The sequence below is a fragment of the Schistocerca gregaria genome, chromosome 2 (assembly GCF_023897955.1).
Source record: "Schistocerca gregaria isolate iqSchGreg1 chromosome 2, iqSchGreg1.2, whole genome shotgun sequence".
Classification (NCBI taxonomy): Eukaryota; Metazoa; Arthropoda; class Insecta; order Orthoptera; family Acrididae; genus Schistocerca; species Schistocerca gregaria.
In genome coordinates, this window is record NC_064921.1 from 447063358 (window position 1) to 447086543 (window position 23186).

General features: G+C 37.5%; 1 protein-coding gene across 1 annotated transcript in view; it reads right to left on the reverse strand.

Annotated features, from left to right (window-relative positions):
- Positions 1-3078: 3078 nt before the first annotated feature.
- The window catches only part of LOC126325488 (mitochondrial ribosome-associated GTPase 2), a 171454-nt gene continuing 151346 nt past the window's right edge, over positions 3079-23186 (reverse strand). The window contains exons 6-8 of the mRNA XM_049995197.1: positions 20280-20418; positions 3389-3618; positions 3079-3275 (exon numbers count right to left, since the gene is read on the reverse strand). Of these exons, the coding sequence (XP_049851154.1) occupies positions 3141-3275; positions 3389-3618; positions 20280-20418 (504 nt within the window). The 3' untranslated portion in view covers positions 3079-3140. The remainder of the gene's footprint in view (positions 3276-3388; positions 3619-20279; positions 20419-23186) is intronic.

The following is a 23186-nucleotide window of genomic DNA, read 5'->3' on the forward strand; positions in this document are numbered from 1 at the left end:
CGTTAGGTTCAAAATATTTACCAGTACAATTTTCCACATTCTAAATCCTTTATAGTGAGAATGAAAAACATTACATGTGGAGATGCACACTTTTGAACTGATTAAAATGAGTTGTTGAAGGAGGTTGTATGATAAATAGTTCATCTTCACCCATAATTAATAAAATAACAGTGGCAAAAAATCATAATTTAAAATTCAAAGTTGCACATCATCCGTACATAAAATTAACTGCTCCTTCCACTGGTGCAATCAAATTTGGTTGTGCTTGCACATTCAATAAAGCTATTATGTTTAGCTGTTGCAAAAAATAGCTCTTACGTTATAAGAACATCTGTCAGTGGTTTTGTCTTATTAATTTAAAGAGGCTTCACCTAAGTATAAATGAATTTTGAAGAGTGCCTGATGGAGCCAGTAAGATCCTCAACCAAACCCTGCCTACTCTTCCTTTCCATTCAATTAGTTAATTGATACTCCAATTGACTTATATTTTTAACCAGAAAGTTGTGGGCCTGTTTTGATTTATTTCATTCTATATGTTTTTTGGTGTACTCAATCGAATTCTGATGTTTGCCAGCAAAATTTCGTGTCAATATGTTGAAAAGGATATAAAAAAGGTAAAAAATCTCATTTTTGGCAGTTTTTTTTGCTTATAATGCAGAAACTATCAACTTCTAGTAAGGCAATATTGATTTGATTTTCCTTTTGTACGACGAAGATACATACTACCTGTATTTCAAATCATTCAGGCTAGTTACATGTTCTTTTCCTTATAGTACATGAGATTTGTATACAGTACATTGAAGATTTGTGTATAGTATGTTTCACAATCAGCAGTGAAAACTGACACGGGTGAGAGTGTAATAGTGAAGAGGGCACCAAATGATAAGTCACTTTTGTGGAAAAACATTTTCAAACTGGCCTGGTAAAGGGAGAGAATAAATAAAAGGAAAAGACATACAAGGCAGCAATATATTTGCATAGAATTGAAATACAATGGGAATATGAAAATGCTTTATTTTATTTTATTTATTTATTTTTTTTAATACTGGAGTTGGCATAACAGATCAAGCCAGCCTACATTGTATCCAACTTGCAAATAGTAAGAATTTATTAAATTACAGTTTTGTTGTGGAAAAAGTGGTGTTTTGTACAAACAGCTGAAATACAGCAATTTTCAACCAGCACTTGAGTCCCAATATTTCATGGGAGATTTGTTGGAAATTTTATAGATTTTCATTTTGATTATTTATGAAAAGTTGATTTGTTTCCCAGTTATAAGCAAAAAATGCCAAAAAGAGATATTTTTTACATTTTTTGAATTTTTTTTTTTCAGTATTGCATCATGAAAGTTTTGTTGGCAAACCTCAGATTCACACTAGCATAAAAAAGAAAAAGAACAATAATGACTTATAGACCAAAAGAAATAAAAAGTAACTCACAACTTTATCGCTGGGGCCCTCCTGAGCACAAATTTACTGTATTATGAAACATCAAAGAATTTATCTATTCATCATCGTTCCACAGAACCCATTAAGGAGAACTTTCAGGTATGTAGAACAGTTTTTAAGGTGTACTTTAAAAGACATGCAAATCACTGAAATTTCATGTGTATACTGTAGTAACAATAAACTAACAAACTGCTTAGTGTTGTTCATGCTTATGCCATTTCAATTAAATCAAAAAATTAAAAAAGAAGTCAGAAAAGGGGGGGGGGGGGGGGGAATCACATGCTTACACTAAATAAGCTTGATGTGCATCTTCATGTTTTCACAGTGTGAAGAATGTTCCATAAAGTTATGGGCATGCAGCCCAAAGAAGAAGCTGAATTTACGCACCTGCGTGCCCAAAACTTTATGGAACTAAATAAGCTGTTTGTCTCTGATTGGTGCCTTAATATCCTCTCAATTACACAGCTATTTTTCAAAGAAAATAGTTACTCACATCTACAAATAACAAGCCCTGTTTTCTGTACTTTAGTATCACCACTAATCACTTCATCTTGCTGGAACGGAAAAGATAGTGAATAGTGAAGTTCCTGTGAAAAGCCTCAACAGAAAGGACATTCTCGATGATGAGTGATGCAAAGCTGATGTGAACCAAGTGAAAAATGTGTTACCTTTCCCTTTTGTCATGTGAAGATGCTATAGGCAATGATTTTCTCAATAGTCATAACACAGCTCCTCTACTGAAGAGATTTTAATGCAGATGTGACGCAAAACAGCTTTGCTATTTATGTCTGCCAGAGACTTGTAGAGTTAAGAAGTTTAAACAGGCAGAAAACTACGTTTACTGGACACCCAGGAAAATAAACTCTTCTGCAAGGGATTATTTTCAATCTTCAAGCACTCATTGTGTTACCCAGTACTTAGTGACACCACACAGTGGGATGTAGTCCACACTTCAGTGACATTTCTTAGTTTTATCAGCATATCCTCAAGAAACTGTTGATGAAGTTAAAAGTTGATATGATATACTCAGAAAATGTGGCAGCTATGTAAACCAATCAATATACTCCATGTTGTAGTGAAAAACTGTGGAAGTTGTAAAGTGTCATTTTTTTGTGAGTGGTTAAATTGTAGAAATGAATAAACAGTAGTGAGATTAGAGTATTGAACACTAACTTACACTTACTATGGCAGTGAAAGACATTAGATACCACTTATTACAGAAATCATTTGAAACTTCACATATGACAACTTGGCAACACAGTTTATATGTGGATTTCTTACTTTGGGTAAGGAGAGACCTCACACTATGCAATAAATGACAATGTGCTAATCTTCTTGGCAAGTTAATATTATGTTCTAGAATATGATATGACTATAAATCATTCCCATCCACAGATAATGCTGGCAAATGACCACTTGCTGCAGTCTGATTCAAGCTTCAATGTTCTATGTAATCCAGATCTTTCTCAAGCTAATCTTCATATTTTTGGATACTTGGATCACTGACTTTTGTTCAGCACGCAATTATGAAAGCAAGTAGTTGGACATAACAGGACTATTACCAACAAAAAATTCATATAGGATAGAGATGTAACAGATTAACTGTTCAATTTAGTATTTTAGAATGAAATTTAATACAAAAACTTTATTCGTTTTGTTTATAAACAGACAGCTATTAACAAGTAAAGGTTACTACTCATTTTCCTTCACATTTTGCTGATATATTTCTCGCATTATCTCCAGAACCAGTGACAAATTTATTCCCAGTTTTGCAGATATGGGTATTATTTTTTCACCAGTTTTCTGCTGAAACTCCTGAAGATTACTCTGCAAAAAGAATTGCATCCAATCAAATTGCACACTGTGATATTTAGCACACAAAAAAGGATTTAAGGTCTTCTACAAAATGCTGTAGGTGGAACACATATTACTAGCATTACCTTTGATTCTGGTAGGTCTATTTTGTTGCCAATAATAATTTGAGGCCTCTGAGCAAGATCGCGGCTAAACTGGCTCAGTTCATATTTCAGAACTTCCAGTTGATCCCAAGGTCCACTTGACAGGTCAATCACCATTAAAAGTGCTGAACATCGTTCTGCATGTTTTAAAAATGTGATGCCTAAACCACGATTCTTATGAGATCCTGGTATAAGACCAGGTAAGTCTGCAACTGTAAAAAGTATTGATAACAGTAGCAGTAATTTCTTAGTTACTATTCAGAATAAGAACACAATGAACATAAAAAGAAACCGTAAATGTTATGAGAGATTTTGTACTGTAGCTTTTAGCAGTTGAGACATTAAAGGCTTCAATTCATTTCAGATAAACAAGTTTGCAAATATTATTGTACTCTTACCCTTCTACTGTCTGCAAATTACTTCCCTCTTTCAAGATTTTTCATGCTCTTTTGTCATCTCAATCCAACATTTACTTTCCATTTCGCTGGCTACATTCTTGTTTCATATTTGTTCTTTTTTTTTCAAGCAGACTTTACATCAAAATTTTAGCTGATTATTCCATTGGATAGTTTCCCAGACATGTATTTCCTTTCCATCCTGGTGCAACATGAGTATTTTGCTGCAGCATACTGATACAGCACTACATGCACATCTCATTTTGCAGTAGCATTACCCACAATGCGAGACTACTACCCACAATGCGAGACTACAAACTAAAATCCTCATTTCTAGAATCAGGTAACTTAATATTAATGTTGCCTAATGTTTATGAGGAAGTATTTGAAGGACTGCTGCATGATAGTGAATAACAACTACACTCTCGGGAAAAAAAGTTAAGCACTCAAAAGATATGGTCAAATGTCAACATAAATTCATGCACTCGTACATCACTAGTGGATATATACATCATTATCATCACAATTCCCTATGACAGGTAGAACCACCACCAGACTGCATAAGTCTTATTCACGTTTTGTGTTGTTACCAGGCCAGGTAGGCTGTATATGGAGTGAGAACAACATCAAATGCTGACTGCTCTCTGTGAAGGACACAGAAATTCTATGTGCTCATGTGGGAGCATTATTAGCTCCAAATAGAGACTGAAAGAGGCCTCAATGTGGGTCTCCATTTAGCTAGATAGCCAAATCACGAAATATCCAGATATGTGCAGCATTCAGATGTGGCAATGGCCCAGTGCTGAACTGCACGGGAATGTGAGACACTCGTACTCGTCATCAAATTTTCAGTTGACCACATCTGATCATCACAAGGGAATATCATGTACTGTGCACCAAGCACACTTCAACCTCTACACATCTGTGTCTGCCATCTGAGAACAACAAATGGACTCCCTGCAGCATTCTGTGTCACCCCACACTATTGGTTGGAGATTAGCAACAGACATTCTTGGGAATTACTGCTCCATAAGAGGCTGCCTTTAACACTCCAACACAGAGAGCTGCATTTCAAGTGTTGCCATGACTGGGAAGCAAGGACCGCCAATGAGTGGCATCACATTGTGTTCAACGATGAATCACGTTTCTGGACTACCCCAGATGACCATCACCAGCTAGTATGGTGGCGACATAGGGAGGGTTCCTGTTCTTTCAATGTTTTGGAGAAGCACAGCTATGTTACTCCTGGTGTCAAAGTTTGGGGAGCCATTGGGTCTGACTTCAGGTCACAGCTGGTAATATCTGAAGGAACTCTGATGTTACAATGCTGTGTCACACACATCCTTTGTCTTCATGTGTTACCTCTTGTGCGGCAGTATTGTGGCACCATTTTTCAACAGGACAATGCTTTCCACACACAATATATGCCTTTATCAACTGTCTGAATGATGTTTAGGTACTCCCATGGCCAACAAGATCCACAGATTTTTCCCCAACACAACATGTGTGGGAGCAGCTACCACAGTTGTGGACCAGCTTGCCTCAGGAGAGGAAACAATGGCTTATGACACCATTTCCAATGGAATCAGTGCATGCATCCAGACCAGAGCACGTTGACTCAATTTTGTAATCACAGAAATAACATCACATACCATTTCAACCCGCAAAGATTCATTTAGTTTCCTTGTCCCTTCTGGGTGCTTCACTGTTTTTTTACCAGGCACTGTATTCTAATCTGTACTACATCAATGAGTTTCAAGAAATGCAGCAGTAATTTTATTTATATATGTACATACACATTCTTTACATTCAATGATTCTTTTATGAGATGTAAAATCAAGTTATTGTTTTGTTATTTATGCAAGAAACAGCAGTGGCTGCCAGACTCTGCTACAGTAAACTAAGTGCCATTTGTCTTTGATTCCCTGTCTCAAAATACTGAGATTGATCTCCTCTATAATTAGCTTTAGCATTACCACAGAGATCTGGGATACAATGTATAAAGGCTACAATTACAAAGTTCAAGAAATGTAAAAGTTCAAGTCCCGATCTGGCTCACAGTTTTAATCTGCCAGGAAGTTTCATATCGTTGCACCCTCCACTGCAGAGTGAAAATATCATTCTTCAAGAGATGTTGTCACAGATTTATGTAAAGTTACAATACTGTTTCTTTTTTAAATGAATATTATAATTGTATTCTGGACTCAGACTTTAACTTCAATATTTGGCTTTTGTTGACGATGCGCTTCACACAGGCACATTTGAACATTCATTCATCAAAAGTAACTCAAAGTTTACGTCTCACAAAACCACACTCCACCTATTCAGATTCCAGTTTAGCACACAGTTTTAATCTACCATGATGATTAATTTCAACAAAAACTGCTGCAAATTGAAAGATTTTATTCTGAATTGCATCTCAGTTTCATTATTTCATAAATGGGTACAAAATATTTGATTCTGAAACAAATTACTATTTCCTTTTACAATGTCAATTAAAATATTACAGTTGCTTTGAGAGCTCTGATATAGCACAAAATACTGTTGAAAATCTCATACTGGTAGGACAACCAATTAACTGGCATATTATGTTGCTTCTTCCAGCGAAGTCTACCCAGTTTTCAACAAACTCATAAGAAACAGACTGAAGATTACACTGTCGTTATTTTCATAATTTTTGTTTCTCTATGATTATTAGCTCTGTTTTTAATTTCAGTCCATCCACCATTGCCTCTATTGCAAAGACAGCAATCTGATCTATGCTTCAGTTTTTGAAGCCATTTACTGCTCCATTAAAAAGAGAAACTTAAAAAGACTGAAATCTCTAAAATCATGCAGACTGAGACACACTTGACAGAAATAAAGGGGCACTACAAAACTGAACACATATTAGAAGTACACATTAGGGAAGCAGAAGTGGAAAGAAATGAAATGGTTTTGAGACTGTTACAGTCAAAAATAAGAGATAAATAATACTGAAGGCACTACCACTGTTGCTGTTATTGAAGGTTCATCTGTCATAGAAAAACTTACTCTGACATGACAGCTCGTAAGTGATGAGTGTGGCTAAATTGTGACGCATCTCCAAGAGACAAAGTTCAATGTGCTTTACCATTCAAAGGACTAAGCACTCACACAATATAGACTTACTGTACCAATTAATGTACTTTCTAATGAACTGAAAAGGTTTTTGACCAGTACAGTACAGAAAACTGTTTTAAGAATCCATAAGATGCACGAAAGATTAACACAGATAACAATTTGTAAGTGCAAAAGTGATATTTGTTGTAACTAGTAGTCATTTAAGTCATTATTTTATGTTTTATTTGAAGTGCAAATACACTGTCAGGGGAAAAGACCAGATACAATTCACATAGTTTAGATAAGTGCACAAAAGAGAATAAAACTAAATGATATTCACCCAGAATTGGGCAACAGCAACTTCACCACCCTAAGCCCTCATCAGCACTGCATGACTTGGCATGGACAGTGGCACAGGTAATCCATATCTGTTTTTCCACAGTCATGTTGTTCTGTGCCTTTGAAATATTGTAGTGCTTTGAGAATTTCTGTGTAAATTCTAGAACCACTTGGCCTTCCTCCATCTTTAACACATGATATTTTAAATAGAAGTGTGAGAGAGATGAATACAACCTACTGCACATTGCATGTTTGTGTGTGCAAGTCTAAAAACAGTCACGAGCAAATTGTGGACACGGCGGCCGACAAGTATCTGCTGTATGATCCACAGAGTTTCAGTGTATGTGTAGTAAATAACAAGGAGTGTTTATGTATTACTCTGTGCTTTAAGTGACTTTGATGATTGGTAAGAACAAATGAAGAAATGAGGTTAGACTTTCAAGTAATTCATGTGTTGGACTTGCTAGAAGAAAGACATGTTCATAAATTACGAGTGGTTCTTAAACCAACTTGCTTATGAATGTTAATTTAATGCGTTTCTAAAGCTCGAAATACAAGAAGACAGAGATATTTACACGTGAAATACGAGAATGTTATTCTGCATACTCCAATACATTGTTAATTGGCGAAAACATAAAATTTGCATATTTACTCCACACGTCTATCATCTAAAGCATTAGAGCATGGTGGCCAGTGAAAAGGACTAAAAAAAAAAAAGGGGAATTTTGAGAAGAAATTGAAGAAGAAGATATGATAACAAGACAAGAGAACTGTTTCATGTAATTGGATTATGTCCAAAAATCAAATGGAAAAATTTGTGGTTGAAACAAAAGAGAAGAGTAAGGAAAGAAAAGAAGACCTTGACGTATTTGACGAAGAAGAGATATGACGAGAATAATTCAACTAAGAAGATCCAGTGAAGGGAGTATACAGCTCTCACACACATTGCGGTGACGCCAACACGGAAACAACATCCGACGCCACCGACACCAGTTGCGGTTCACCGGTGCTTACCTGCTTCCACAGTTGCCTACCAATGCCGACGTCGACACCAATGTCTGACACTACTGGCTTGCTGTCCACTGGTGCCAACTTGCTGTCATATCTGCTGTCACATCTACGTTGTGAGAATTCTACAATGGGTGAGTGCAAGATAGAACTTAAGTACCTTAGCACGAAGTGATACAAACAGTAGATTGACTTTTATTGGTGTAGTTATTAGAGTTGATTTAAAAAAAAAATGATTACTACGTCTAAAGATCATAAAAATATGGATCAGGAACAGCAAATTGGAGAAATGTCAGAACCAGGCAAGGCAATGAAAATTAGTAAACAAGGACCAGACTGGTCTGAATTAGTAAACCTAATCAAAGTTCAAAATGCTAAATTAGATGCCCAGAGTGCAGCTTCAACTGCTCAAAATGAAACCTTACGTAAAGAACTAGGCTCAGTAAATTCTCAATTAAATTTGTTAAATGCCAAAGTAGAATCACAAAGCAAAGAATTTGGTAGTCTATGCAAAAGCATGGGGGTTTTAAATACTAAATTTGATTATTTAAACAATAAAGTAGAGGATTTGAAATTAGAATTAAAGAATGAAGTAACCAACTCTTTAAACCTCCATGTAAATCAACTGTTCACTGGCTTTAGTCAGAATCAGAATGGTCAAACCCAGGGTTTGACAAAGAAATTAGAATTTGATATTGAGGAAAAATGTAATATGGTCGAATCAAAATTAATGAAAAGTTAGGAGCATTTGAAAATGTACGTGATGTTAAGTTTGATGCTGTAAAGCATGTGCTACATACTTTAAAAGATGTGACAGCCAGCACGATAAGTTAACGGCAATAATCCAATCACAAATCATAGTCGTTAATACATGAGTAGATAATGTAGAAAGAAACTTCAAATAGAAGTTAGCAAACTCAAACTTAATAAATATAAGTAGTCTGGAGAAACAGGTAGAGAAAATAATTGACCGAAAAGTTACCAAGAGTATAACCTCCAGAAATATTTCAACTATTACTTTGTCCAAACTTAATGATACCAGAAAGGTTATAGGTGACATCAAAGCACCTAATGTTGTGTTACCTAGTGAAGTGGTGATTGTTTTGAAGTGGGGAGACTTTCAAACAAAATTTAACGAGAAGTACTGGTCTGCACTTGCTCAAGTGAAGTTAATATCAGATTCATGGGATCCAGGCAGAGTCATGTATCCCCCAGGGATGTTAACATTCTTAGTTAACAGGAGGAGTGACGACTGTTGGGTCCCGGGTTGGTTTTGGTGTTTCTTCAGTAATAATTATCCTGCACCGAATTCCCCCAAACTCTTAAACTATTCTATCCTCCCACACTTAGAGGTACTGGTAAATACCTTACCAGCAAGAATTTGTTATTACATCATTCAAAATTGTTCCTGGTAATGATTAACTTGTTCCAATCATTTAGACTACTAACAACCTCTAACTCCCTATGAATTTTTGATTGTGTCGTCCTCGGCAGTGAGAGAAACATACCAGTGAGCATTTGTTTTTACATCATCCAAAATTGCTCCTGGTAAGAGATTTTCTTGTTCCAGTCAGTTAGATGTCCCGACTTTGCACAGCTGCAGCATGAGGCGGAGAATTGCACACATGTTGTCTCCGATTACTATTATCAAGCAGAATGTAATATAGTCAAGCCAGGTTCTGCCTTTTTGTTCTACACAAGGTTTCCATCCTCGCTGAGCTGGCCTAGGGCAACTGCATTATTCTTTGACAGCTGTACCCCATAGTCGGTCCAGAGTTCAAATTTATGCTTCCTAACACGTTTGTCTTAATGAACATATGTGAATATCACGTTAGCAGAACATATAATATTGGACGAATAATTAAATAATGATGATACTATAGCATATTGTGTTCTCTTTTGTATAGTATATTTTATACCTTTTATGAGACATGATGTAGGCGGGAGGTTTTGTATTGATTTTGAAAGGGGTGGGTAAAGTAAATAAGAGTATGATTTACACCAACAGATAAATCATGGCTAACAAAGAACACACATCACACCTTTCAAACAAAACTCACAAACAAGTGTGACTGCTTCTTCACCATTTGACATTTCCATAGGGTTGCTAAGATTTTCTTCGGGGACCTCAAGGGTGAAGGTGGGAATGTCCATTCTGTAGGAGACAATTTAACACCATACCTCCTCTGGCTTATCACTCAAGTACTGGTGAGGTAGGGATCCTGGGGAAAGGGGGTGGGAAGGGTTTCCTGTCTTTGGGGTTGTCTTATTTCTCTTCTTCGATCTTAGCAGCCATTTCTAGTTTTTCCTTTCTTACTTCTCTTTTGAGGACCTAACTATTTTTTCCCTCTTTCCATATTCATATACTTCGATTGCAGAAGTCCTTCCTAGTCTCCGTGATTTTCAATACCTACAACTTATTTTCACATAAGAAGGCCAAAGAATCAAAACACACAAATACACTTATGCATATACACAAAGAAATATGAATACACAAATAATGAAGTCACAGTTTAGAAGGATGTAAGAACTGCCAAGGGCTGTAGGGGAGAAGATATACGTACATCTAGAAAGATGCACACATTGTTTTCATTTTTATTATGACTGTTCCACATCACATATTTACATGAAAAGCCATTATATAAAAAACACGTATGTCCATATGTATAGAAAAACTACTATGATCTTACAATGAGTATACATAAGCAGGAAGCATGAGTAATGAAGGAGAACGCAAGCCAGATAGGAGTAAATTGTGATACTTATTTAAGGAAAGACATTGTAGCGAATACTCGGATAAATTGATGAATAGTAGGATAGTGGGGCTTGAACAAAATAGGTAGACATAATATCTACCATGAGTTCAATAATATGTGTAGACACAGTATCTACTAAGATAATAGGAGTTGAAAAGTAGAGGAGGACTCTAGGATATTAAATGAGGTACTAAGAAGTGAGAGTGAAGTGTAAGATAGATTTTTATTTTACCAGGAAATATTTAATTATAGTGTACACAAAAATGTATACTAGGGCAATGAACCATGAGGCCTACTCATGAAGGATAGGGGGGGTTTGTACCTGACAGTTGCTAAGGATATAGGGAAGGTGTACCTACATAGAGATAGGACAACCTGTGGCCTGATGAATAACAATGTTTTATAAAGGGGCATACCTACCAGAGCAGAAGGAGGAGGTGAACTCATGTACCTACCAGAACAGAAGGAGGAGGTGAACTCATAGGATCAACCCACATGTAAGGTATAGGTACTCAATCTAGGGGAAAAGGACAGTATCATGACAGAAGTCACACATTTAATAGGAATTATTTTGGTAAGTTTGAATTCTATATATCACTAGCATTATTATGTTTTATGCGAATTTACAAGTGTCGAAAAGAACACTTTCATTGGCCCAGAGTTTCTCCAGACTACAAACTACTATAAATAACGATACTAGTACATACTAAGGAAAAAATAGTACAAGAAATTAGAATAAAGAATAAAGTACTCAAGTGTAATGCACACCTGGAGCTTATGATTGGAAACTAAAAGTTTAGTCCTCATGATTCCTAGATATAAGAAAATGAACTTCAACACTGATTGAAATGTTCACATTTTATAACTAAAGTGAAATGAAAAAAATAAGAAATTGCTAAATAATAAGAGAAAGCGTATTCATGATTTTTTTTTAAAAGAAAGGTGTACTGTTGAAATATAAATTGTTATTACATGTGATATAAATGTACATAATGACAGTATATAAAATATCTCATTGTCAGTCTGAGGGGGGGGGGGAGGAGGAATATGTAAATTCTAGAACCACTTGACTTTCCCCCTTCTCAAACACACAATATTTTAAATAGAAGTGTGAGAGAGATGAATCTGAACTACTAAGCATTGCATGTTTGTGTGTGCAGGTCTAAAAACAGTCACAAGCAAATTGGGGATGCAGCGGCCGAACGACTGGCTGACAAGTACGTGCTGTACGATCCACAGAGTTTAAGTGTATATGCAAAAAAGAAAAAGGAGTGTTTATGTATTACTCTGTGCTTTTAGTGACTGTGATAATTGTTAAGGACAATTGAAGAAATGAGGTTAGACTTTCAAGTAATTCATTTGTTGGATCTAGAAGCAAGACATGTTCATAAATTATGTGGTTGTTAAACCAACACTATTGTAAATGTGTTTAATCAAGTCTAATGCAAAACGAATCAGTTGACTTGCAAACATTCAAATATTTATGTGAGAAATGGTGAATTTGTTCTTTCTGGAAGTTCAAATATACCAAGACTAAACTAAAAGAATTCTTATTTCATGAGTAGAGAGAGAGAGAGAGAGAGAGAGAGAGAGAGAGAGAGAGAGAGAGAGAGAGAGACAGTCTGATAAATTCTGTTAACCAGCAGTATTCTTCAGAGAAGAAGTTTTTGGAAATTGACGCCGGCAATCCAGAGAAGAAGCTTGGCAGTGCTTACCAAGTAAGTCAACTGATGTGAGAGAGGTGTGAATTTTGCTATCCAACTTCACATTGATTTTTGTCGTCTAGAGCTTTAGAATATCCGCATTTGATAAGGTTGTCTCTGGATCTACCTATACAGGACCTCGGTCTGTTCTATAACCAGCAGATGCACCAATCTAAAGTACCTCAGCAGGCTTCTTACACATCTACTCATAGTTGTTACCTGGCAGTGTATGGAGACATAGTATTGCTAATGAATAGAGGCAACTTCTTTTGCGTTTCAACCTAGGTCTCATTGATTGGTGGCCATGAAGTGGATGTTGATCTAGTTCAGCCTTCTTCCTATCAATGTCTGCAGTTACTTTATGACATGCATCAGGCAGTGCAGTACTTGCTAAGCAATAAATCTGGCCTTCATGTGTCGGTTTCAGACATGCAATAATCAGTCATACCGTTTAATTCAGTGTGATGTCCACTTGCTTTTCTTGGATGGATCTGTACCATACAGGGTACTCATACTCTCCTGCAGAGAAACAGAGTGCCTTGGTGCAGGTTCTGAAGATTTGAGGGTGGGCCAGTTACTGCAAGTGAGTTTCTGAGCGATTTTATTTTGGTGTTGAGAAACTGTTAGTAGTATGTTAAAGACCTGCCTAAGATATTTAGGGGCAAAGCAGTGTACCAACTCTGTGCTCTTCAAATTAACTTTTAGTTTTCTAATTGCCTTTCTGTTTCAAAAACAGAAAGCACAGACTTGCATTTTCTGAGGATTAGGTTTCAGGCGGTTCTTACCATAATACTCAGTGAAAGTTCTCAGCACTGCTGTAAGAGCTTGCTGAACTTCCTTAAACATCTTTGCTTGGGTTTGCTAAAGCAAGTTCATCTGGTTTCTCCAGAGAATTCATCTTCTTTGAATCTCAACAAAGGACCTTTGACTGTGCAATAAAGTGCCGAATATTTCCATGATGCCTTAATCGTGTGCCACACAGTAGATCTTCTTGCACATTATATGATGCTGAACAGTGTCATAGGTTGAAGACAGATCAATAAAAACAGCTCCCGTGATGTCACTGCTTCCAAACCTGTCCTCTAAGTAAAGGGTTATGTTTGCTACTTGTGTTATGGAATTCCTTTGATGTCTGAAGCCTGCCTGTCCAGGTATTAATGGACTGCTGATCATAGGGTTCAAATGGTTCTAAAGACACTTTTCTAACACCTTACAAAGTTGGCATAAGATTGAAGCAGGTCAATAACTTTTATAGTTGGATGGTTTTTCTCCATATTTTAAGATGGCAATTACCTTGTTTTTTTCTTTCCACATTTTAGGGAACAGGTTCTATCACACAAGCAGTTATTAAAGAAAAGCTATGTCATGGTTACTTGTCCAAATTGTTTTATTTGGTCCCCCCGTATATCATCAATGCCAGCTACTTTACGGTTCTTGCATTGTCGAACAGCTTCTTGCAATTCTTCTTAACTAAATCTGTGAAATAGTTCATTAGTTTCCAGCCCTGTTTGTCTCTGTGTCAGATCCAGCATTATGTTTGCTCTTTCTACATTAAATCACAAATGGACAAAAAAATTATGATTACAGGCAACAGTAGACACAGATGCACATAATGCTAACTTTGATAACCAGAGCTTTCTTCATTTGGCAAAAAGAGAGGCAAAGCTTTAAGGAAATGGTCAAATACTAGACAGGGAAATTGGTAGGACTCCAGGTTATGAGGGAGATACAAGGCATGTTCAGAAAGTAAGTGTATTAGATTTTTATATTCTTTTTAGGACAAGCGTGTCAGAAAAAAATACATGATATTGCAGATACACCTGTCGACTATTTTCCCACGTAAAGGCCAAACTGCTCAATGCATGTGATGACTTGTGGCACAAGCTTCTTTATGCCATTCTCAAATAACTCTCTGTCCAGCTCCATCCCCCACTCCACAACCTGTTTCTGCACGTGGTACCAGTTGAAAATTTAGTTCCTCTGATGTGTGCCTTTAGGGAGGTGAAAAGGTGATAATCTGAAGGTGCCAAGTCATATGGGGAATTTGGGGGGTGGTCCAAAACATCCAAACCATATGAGTCCCCCAGAGCACTTTGGAGGCTAAGGCTGTGTGAGGTTCGGCATTGTCATGCAGCAAGCACACTTCTCTTATCAGCATTCCCCTCCTTATGTTTTGAATGCTCCTTTTGAGATTTTTAAGTCTCCACAATGTTGTTGTGCATTGATGGTCTCTCCCTGACGCAGAAGTATGACCATGGTCCCAAAACATACAGGTCATGATGTTTTTGCCTGAAATTATTGTTTGGAATTTTTTGGCAGATGGGGAAGTGATGTGACACCACTGTGATGACTGTCTTTTTGTCTCAGGCTTGTAATGAGCCACACATGTTTCATCTCCAGTCTCCTAGCATTTCTGTGAGTGTCTCATATAAGATAGTTCTTGAGAGTTGTGGCGAAGTTGCAGAAATTTCGCCCACTGTCGGCAGTCTTCACGGACAGTTTCTTTAATTTTTTGCATCTACTCATCAGTCAAAATGGAAGGACTACTGCTCCTCTGTTCATCATAAACATTATTTCTGCCTCCACTAAACTTCCTACTCACCTTAAACACATTCATTCTATTCATAACACCTATGCTGTAAATCATTTTGATTCACAAAAAGATTTTAGTAGGTGTTATTCTTTTCATGAGTACAAACAAGATCGTAGCATGACTTGCATTTGATAGGATTTCTTACTGACATCTTTCATGCAACTAGACTCTAAAACATGAGTTTACATTCTACCATATTCCTGTGATGCTTGCTCTGGTCAGGGGATCCCCCTGTACCACTCAATGTTGCCAGCCCTCATGACAAAACACGACTATTTTATGTTCATAGTACACTTACTTTCTGAACTTGCTTCATAGAAGGATAGGATAATAGAAGAACAAACAATGAAACACTAACAATGGAATCATCTGAAAATTAGGAAACTCAGAGTAAGCAGAGATGACTGTTGACAAGTAATCACACATGCATGAAGCACAGAGTGAAACTAAAACTTACTTCAGTTAAAATTGTGCAGCAATACCCGAGGAGGAAAGTGCAATAAATGGTGAAAAAGGCTGTGGTGTTATATAGTATTCTGGAAGAGCGGTGTGTAACCCTATGCTCACCTTGCTGATGAATTATGCTCACAAATTATAAAATGGCATAATAATTTAATATTTAGTGAAGTGCAACTGTTGTTAATTTTTTGGTATGCATGTTTCACATGTTGAGGCATTTCAAGGGATGATGCATGTCTTTGAGGTGGGACAATGATCACATTAACTCTGCAAGTGAAAGTACGTTTGGGAGTGTTAGTGTACACTCTATGGATCATTGCCCCAAGTCAAAGTGTATTGGCTCTGGGGTGAGAGCCACTGATGGCAATGTGGAAGGCAGCTGAGGCAAGCAAAGGAAGCATACAGAACATTCATAGATTGATTGATGCAAGTAGATGCCAAACTGACAAATACAATCTTACCATATTGTAAAGTTTTGAGTAAAAGAAGTGGCCGTATTTTGCAGTTAATACACAGAGGTTGTTACAGAAGAAACTCTTCATATTTATTTATGAAGTTCCATAAATCTTGAAGCAGTTCAAACTACTGTGTATTCCTGACTGCAGAGACATCAATGTCCTATCATCCTGCACTGACATGGTCATAACATAAATATATTTCATATGCAGAAGTCAAGAATGCAAGTCAACAGAATCAAGTTTGAAGTCAGATATACAGGAAACATTGGGAGGCTTGACCAGTGGAATGAGAATAAAATAATAAAAATTATTAAATAAAAAAATCAGAAAAAATAAATTAATGTCATGCACTGACTATACATGGCAGAAATGAGGGATGTGTGAAAATGATAATGATTAGTTACGGTTCCCTTTTTTCTGTGTTGCTGGTTATTTTTCTCCTCTATCCATCTTGCTGACTTGTTATTTGTTTTTCCTCTCTTTTCTATCTTCTTAGCTTTTCATATGGGGCATGTTGAGAATGTAAATGTATTACATTTTTAAATTTTTTTAGAATAAGTGTATCTGAAAAATTGTTGATACACTTGTGGAGTATTATTCCACATAATTACCATCCCATTAAATGCATATATGAGCCATGTCAAAAGCTTCTTTATGGCATCCTCGTAGAACTCTCCCACCAGCTCCTTCCCTCTCTTCTCAACCTCTTTCTGTACTGGCTCGTCAAGTAAAAAATTCATTCCTCTCATGTGTGACTTCAGAGATGGTAAAAAGATGGTAACTTGAAGGTGCCAAGTCAGGGGAATATGGGGGAAGGGGAGGGATTCAAAGCATCCAAAACAAATGAGTACTTGAGTGCTTTGTTGGCTAAGGCTCTATGATGATGGGTGCTGCTGTGCAACAAGCACACTCCTCTCATCAGCATTCCCCTCCTTTTGTTTTGAATGCACCTTTTGAATTTTTTTAGGGTTTCACAATATTGTCGTCTATTGATGGTCTCACACAGAGGCAGAAATTCAACTAAAATTATGCTTTTTTGGTTCCAAAATACTGAGGTCATGATTTTTTTTGCCTGAAATCATGGTTTTGAATTTTTTGGGGGATGGAGAATTGGTGGGTCACAAATGTAACGATTATCCTTTGTGCTGCTCTGTCAGCTGTTTTGGGACCCAACTAGTGCAGTTTCTCGTATCCCACGACTTCTGTGAGTGTATCATATAAGATAGTTCTGGAGAGTGGTGAAAACATTGCAGAAATTTCGTCCACCATCAATTGGTAGTCTTCAAGTACAGTTTCCTTGATTTTTTGCACCAACTCATCACTCAAAATGGAATTCTTCCACTCCTCTTTTTGTCACAAACATTTCTTTTGCTTTCATTAAACTCCTTACATCAATTAAACACACTTTTTCATGACACTTTTGCTGTAAACCATTCTGATATGTGAAAAAAGTTTGGTCGGTGTTATCACTTCTGCGAGTAGGAAGCGGATCTCATCACGTGGCTCACATTTGATTTCTTGCTGACATCTCTCACACAGCTGGAAACTACAGGGTGGGTTCACATACTACCATGTTCATATGCTGCTTGCTGTGGTCGGGGTTTGTCCCCCCTCTTCCAATCACTGTTACCAACCCTCAAACAATTAAAAACCATAGCCCATTGTGGTCAAAGTACACTCGCTTTCTGAACATACCTTGTATTTTTTGTGTTACCAACATTTCGTAAATGAGTTCAATCTCATTCCGTTCTGCTGTATCACCTTCAATCTAGGGCGCTGAGTGACTTTTCTAGTCCTTCTGTGATAGTCATCTTCTCTTCTACTTTGGAGAAGAAAGGCAAAGGCTACAAAATTAACATTTGTGTTTCTGCTATTTCTGCATAAGTAGAACTTCTTTTCATTTTTATTCCTTGACTGTAGTCAGTATTTGATTTATATACAGGACAGACAATTTAGTGCTAGAGTCATAGCAGGGGGGGGGGGGGGGGGGGTGAGGGGAAGAACACCAGACGAAACTAACTTTTCTCAGAAATTAATTCATTTTTGTAAAATAGCCAATGAATTGACTTCCAAATTTGAATTACAAAAGAAAATGGCTTTTAGAAAATATGCCAAACAAAATTCAATTTTTTGTAAACAAAGTCCTTGTCACTCACAATAAAATTTCAAACAATCGAAAATCCAGGATGGAATGTAAAAGTATTATGAATAGGATAGTTGCCACTCTTCATGTAGCAGAGATGCTGAGCTGCAAACAGGCACAACAAAAAGACTATCACAAAATAAACTTTTGGCCAAGAAAGCCTCTGAAAAAAGAAGAACCACCAAACAAAAAAAACACACACACACACACACACACACACACAGAGAGAGAGAGAGAGAGAGAGAGAGAGAGAGAGAGAGAGAGAGAGAGAGAGAGAGAGAGAGAGAGAGAGTCTGGCAGTTGAAGCCAGACTACGAGCAGCATATCATGATGGGGATGGCAACTAGGTGAGAGTAAGGAGGAGGCTGGGGCGGGGAGGGGGTATGATAGCAGGGTAGGGGTGCGAAACAGTAAAGTGCTGCTGGAAGCAGGAGGTGGAGAGAGGGTAGGGCAGCTAGGACAGCAGAAAAGGAGAAAGTAAAAAGACTGGGTGCATTGGTAGAATAGAGGGCCGTATAGTGCTAGAATGGGAACAGGCAAGATGCCAGATGGGTAAGGACAATGACTAAAGAATGAGGCCAGGATGGTTATGGGAATGTAGGATATATACCAGGGAGAGTTCCCATCTGCACAATTCAGAAAAGCTGATGTTGGTGGGAAGGATCCAGATGACACAGGCTGTGACGCAGTCATCAAGAAGAAAAAGAATGTCATGTTGGATGGCAAGTTCACCAGCAGAGTGGTCCAGCTGTTTCTTGCCCATAGCCATACCCTGGATTTGTTTGTACGTAATTCCTTCAAAGGAGAAATAATTGTGGGTGAGGATAAGGTTGACCATGGTGACTAGGAAGGAAGTTGTTCATTTGGAATCTGTCGGGCATTGGGAAAGGTAAGGCCATGGGCATTAGGGATGGGCATGAATAATAATGAACAGGGGTCGGTGTGGTAAGTAACAGGAACCCTGGAGGGTTTGTGGAGGAAATGGTTGGTATATTTTATATAGGAGGTTAGGTTGCAGATAATAGGCTGAAGGCTGTGGTCGACTAGAGCTGAGATTCTTTCAGTGGGGGCACTATACCTGGCCACAAGGGGGCATCCTGGATGGTTGGGTTTATGGACTTTAGGAAGCTTGTTAATGGTAGGAGTGGTAGGGGTGAGGAGGGAGGTGGACTCTGGGGCAAGGTTCTGGGATGGGCCTAAGGATTTGAGGAGAGACTGAGTGGGGTCACTTCTGCCATGTAATCTTTGCAGTTCAAAACAACAGTAGTGGAGCCTTTGTCTCCAGGTAAGATTACAAGGCCAGGATCAGTTTTTAGGTGGTGAGTTGTAGTTCTTTCTACAGATGTAAGGTTAGTTTGTAATGCTGAGGGATTTGGGGAATAATGATGAAGAAAGGTTCGAGGTTAAGAAATTCTGGAAAGTTAACAGGGGGTGATTTGGGGGCAGCGAGGGTGGATCACAGTTGGATGGAGGACTGCACTGAGTCAGGCAGGGTTCAACATTGATCTTTGGTTGAATCTGATTGGTGGGGTTGGTGGTGAAAAAGTATTTCCACTGTATAAACCGGGAGAAGAAGACAAGGTCTTTAACAAGTCCTGCATGACTGAATTGGGAAACGGGACAAAAGATGAGACCTTTGGAAAGAACTGATATTTCTGCAGGGCTAAGGATTTTGGGCCTGTTTAGGTTCAACATTCTGTGTAGTGGTGGTAGGGAGTTTGGAGGGTGGGACAAATGTAGCAAGTGTGCAAGACAGGGTTTGTCAGCATAAAACTTCATTTTTTGTCAAAGACATTCGGATCTTCTCTGATCATTCATTTTCTCCCAACCCACTTACATATTTTTTTTTTTTTTAAATATTTATCACTAGAGAGAGAACGTAAAATGATAATACTATACTGTAAACATTGCATTACATTTACTCAATAATAGACTTACCTGTAACACGTTCATAATCTATATATTGAACAACTCCTAAATGTGGCTGAAGAGTTGTGAAAGGATATGAGGCTACCTTTGGCCTAGCTCGGGAAATAGCTCTTAGTAGTGTGCTTTTTCCAGCATTTGGAAACCCGACCTGAGAAACAAAATTGTATGTTTTTTTATCAAGATGTTTTCATATTCCAGTTATTCTATTAATATCAGTAACCATCCTCAAATGCTGTGAAATCTCAAATGTGGCTGTAAATTCAGCACCTGCATGACAGTAAACTAGGAGAGGTTGGGGAAAAAAAAAAAAAAAAAAAAACAAAAAAAAAAAACTTACAAATAAAGGCTTATTGGAATCCTTGATCTAAGTTTTGACAATTTCAAAATTGTCTTCTTCAGGAAGTGTAATGACCTTGTTACATATGATGTTGACAAAGTACACTGAATAAAGCCAAACAGGTCTTGCCATATAAGGCACCATTCTTAATAACACAAAAATCACATGCAGCAATGCAGGATCCAGTTGTGAATATTAAATGCAAAGTGTAGGAGTTCCTTAACATAAGGAACGTCTCCAAGTATCCTCAAATATTTTTAATTGGCAGTTTGTATTGATGGGTGTTGGGGGAGGGAAATTCTGTACCATCTAACAGTTCCCCCCCCCCCCCCTTTCTCTCTCTCTCTCTCTCTCTCTCTCTCTCTCTCTCAACAGGAAGGACATGACTCTCAGAAAATATGTTTATGAATATGCAGTTACAATATAGGGATAGCAGGGACAGTAGAGAAAATGTGATTTACTTTGATTTACCTTGTTAATTGAGCTTCACCTGTTCACTTGTACTTGAGGCATAACCACATTTTCCTGGTTGCGTGTTACTACTATACTTACATAAGCAATTATTATTTATTTTTAATTTTATATAACATACTGAGACAAGTGACAAGTATATAGTGCAGTTGAAAGTAGCTAGTTAAATATCTTTTTGCAAACAAATACGTCTCTAGATCGTGGATGAAAAAACAAATCTATGGCAAGATTATTTCTGTGTATTGTATCATGGGTTAAACTCTTATTATTATTATTCATGGCAACATTCATGAATAGATGTAGTGGAAAGTGAATGTACAAGTTCCAATTTTCTTCAAAAGATATGTCTGGGTGATGTGTGATCGCAATTCCATAAACCAAAGAGTGAGAGTAAGGAAAGTAAGCTAACATTCTTATTGTCAAGTAAACACAATGTGATGTCCTTCTAAGTGTGAAACATACCACACTGAGCTTCTTGATTAGTTAATATACATTTTCAACAATGTAGGGAAAGATAGGCTGCTACTTACCACAAAGAAGACACATAAAGTTGCAGACAGGCACACTTAAAAGACTCACATGTAGCTTTCAGCCACAGCCTTCATCAGTAGACACATACCCATGCATGCATACACGCATGCACACGCGCGCACATGCATGCGCGCGCGTGTGCACTCACTCACTCACTCACACACACACACACACACACACACACACACACACACACACACACACACACAATAAAAACAAGCACACCTCATGCACCAGCACCAGCACCATCAACTCCAACATCTCTGGCCTGAGAAGCTGGAATTGGGGTCGTGTGTGTATGTGTTTTGTTAACTGATGAAGGTTGTGGCCAAAAGCTACATATGAATGTCTTTTAATTGTGCCTGTCTGCAACTTGATGTGTCTTCTTTACAGTAAACAGCATTCTATCTTTCCCTAGATTGTTGATGATGTTCCTACCTAAAGTTTCCATTGCTTAGTAACCATTTTTACTAGTTATTTAGACTAAAACCCAAGCTGTGACTCGTTTAGTGTATGAAGGTGTGCTGAAAAGTAATGCCTCCAAAGATTTTGTGTAAAAGCCCTTTAAGATTTTTAAATAAAACAAATGTTACCTATCATTCTACACCCTTATTATTCACATCTACATATTTGTAGACCTCTGTTGGTGAGAAGGCTTTGAATTGCAGTGTAATATGGCAGTGTGTAACATAACTGTGTCAGTGTATGAGAAACAGCATGCTGTAATTTAGTTTCAAATTCGAAGAATTCGTCCCCACATGGAACACCCTCTCCTTCAGCATGAAAATGCCAAAACACACATGAGATCTACAACAACTGAACGCCTTGGATTTACTGTCATCAGTCACCCTCCTTAGTGTCCCTCATTGACCCCACCCAATTTTCATTCGTTTCAAAAACTTAAGGAACACCTTCCAGGACTTCACTTTGACAGTGATGAGGCAGTGCAAACAGAGATGAGGTTCTAGTTCTGTCAACAAAGTCAAACATTCTACAATGACAGTATCAAAAAATTGGTCCCTCATTGTGAGAAATGTTTTCACTGCCCAGGTGGCTATGTTCAGAAACTTTCCTCTGACGACCATGCCTCCATCCTTACTACCATCCCTGTTTACCTTTCCCTGTTCCTTCATAACCTGGGTTGTGAGTAACTGAATCCACTTTCCCTTCTTCCCTTTTTTCCCCTCTCTCCTCCCCGATGAAGGAACAAAGTTCTAAAAGCTAGGAATGTAAATTTTCTGTTCTGTTTTGTGTATCTATCAGCTGTACTGAGCTGAGGTAAGTACTGACCAGCCCCTTTATCTCTTTGTTAGTATTTGTTTCAGAAACAAATACATAGACATGAAGAACAAATATGTGCAATATCAATAATGTTTCTTTCATTTAAAAATCTTTAAGAAGTTTTACATAAAAAATTCAGAGGCATTTCTTTATAGCATGCCCACATGTTGTCATTAATGTGTATTTTTGGTATCATCAGGTCAATTTAATGTGTCTGAAATATCAGAATATGTAAATTTATGAGATTAAGACTTAAATAATGTGGTACCACTTATGAAAATGAAAACAAGGTATTA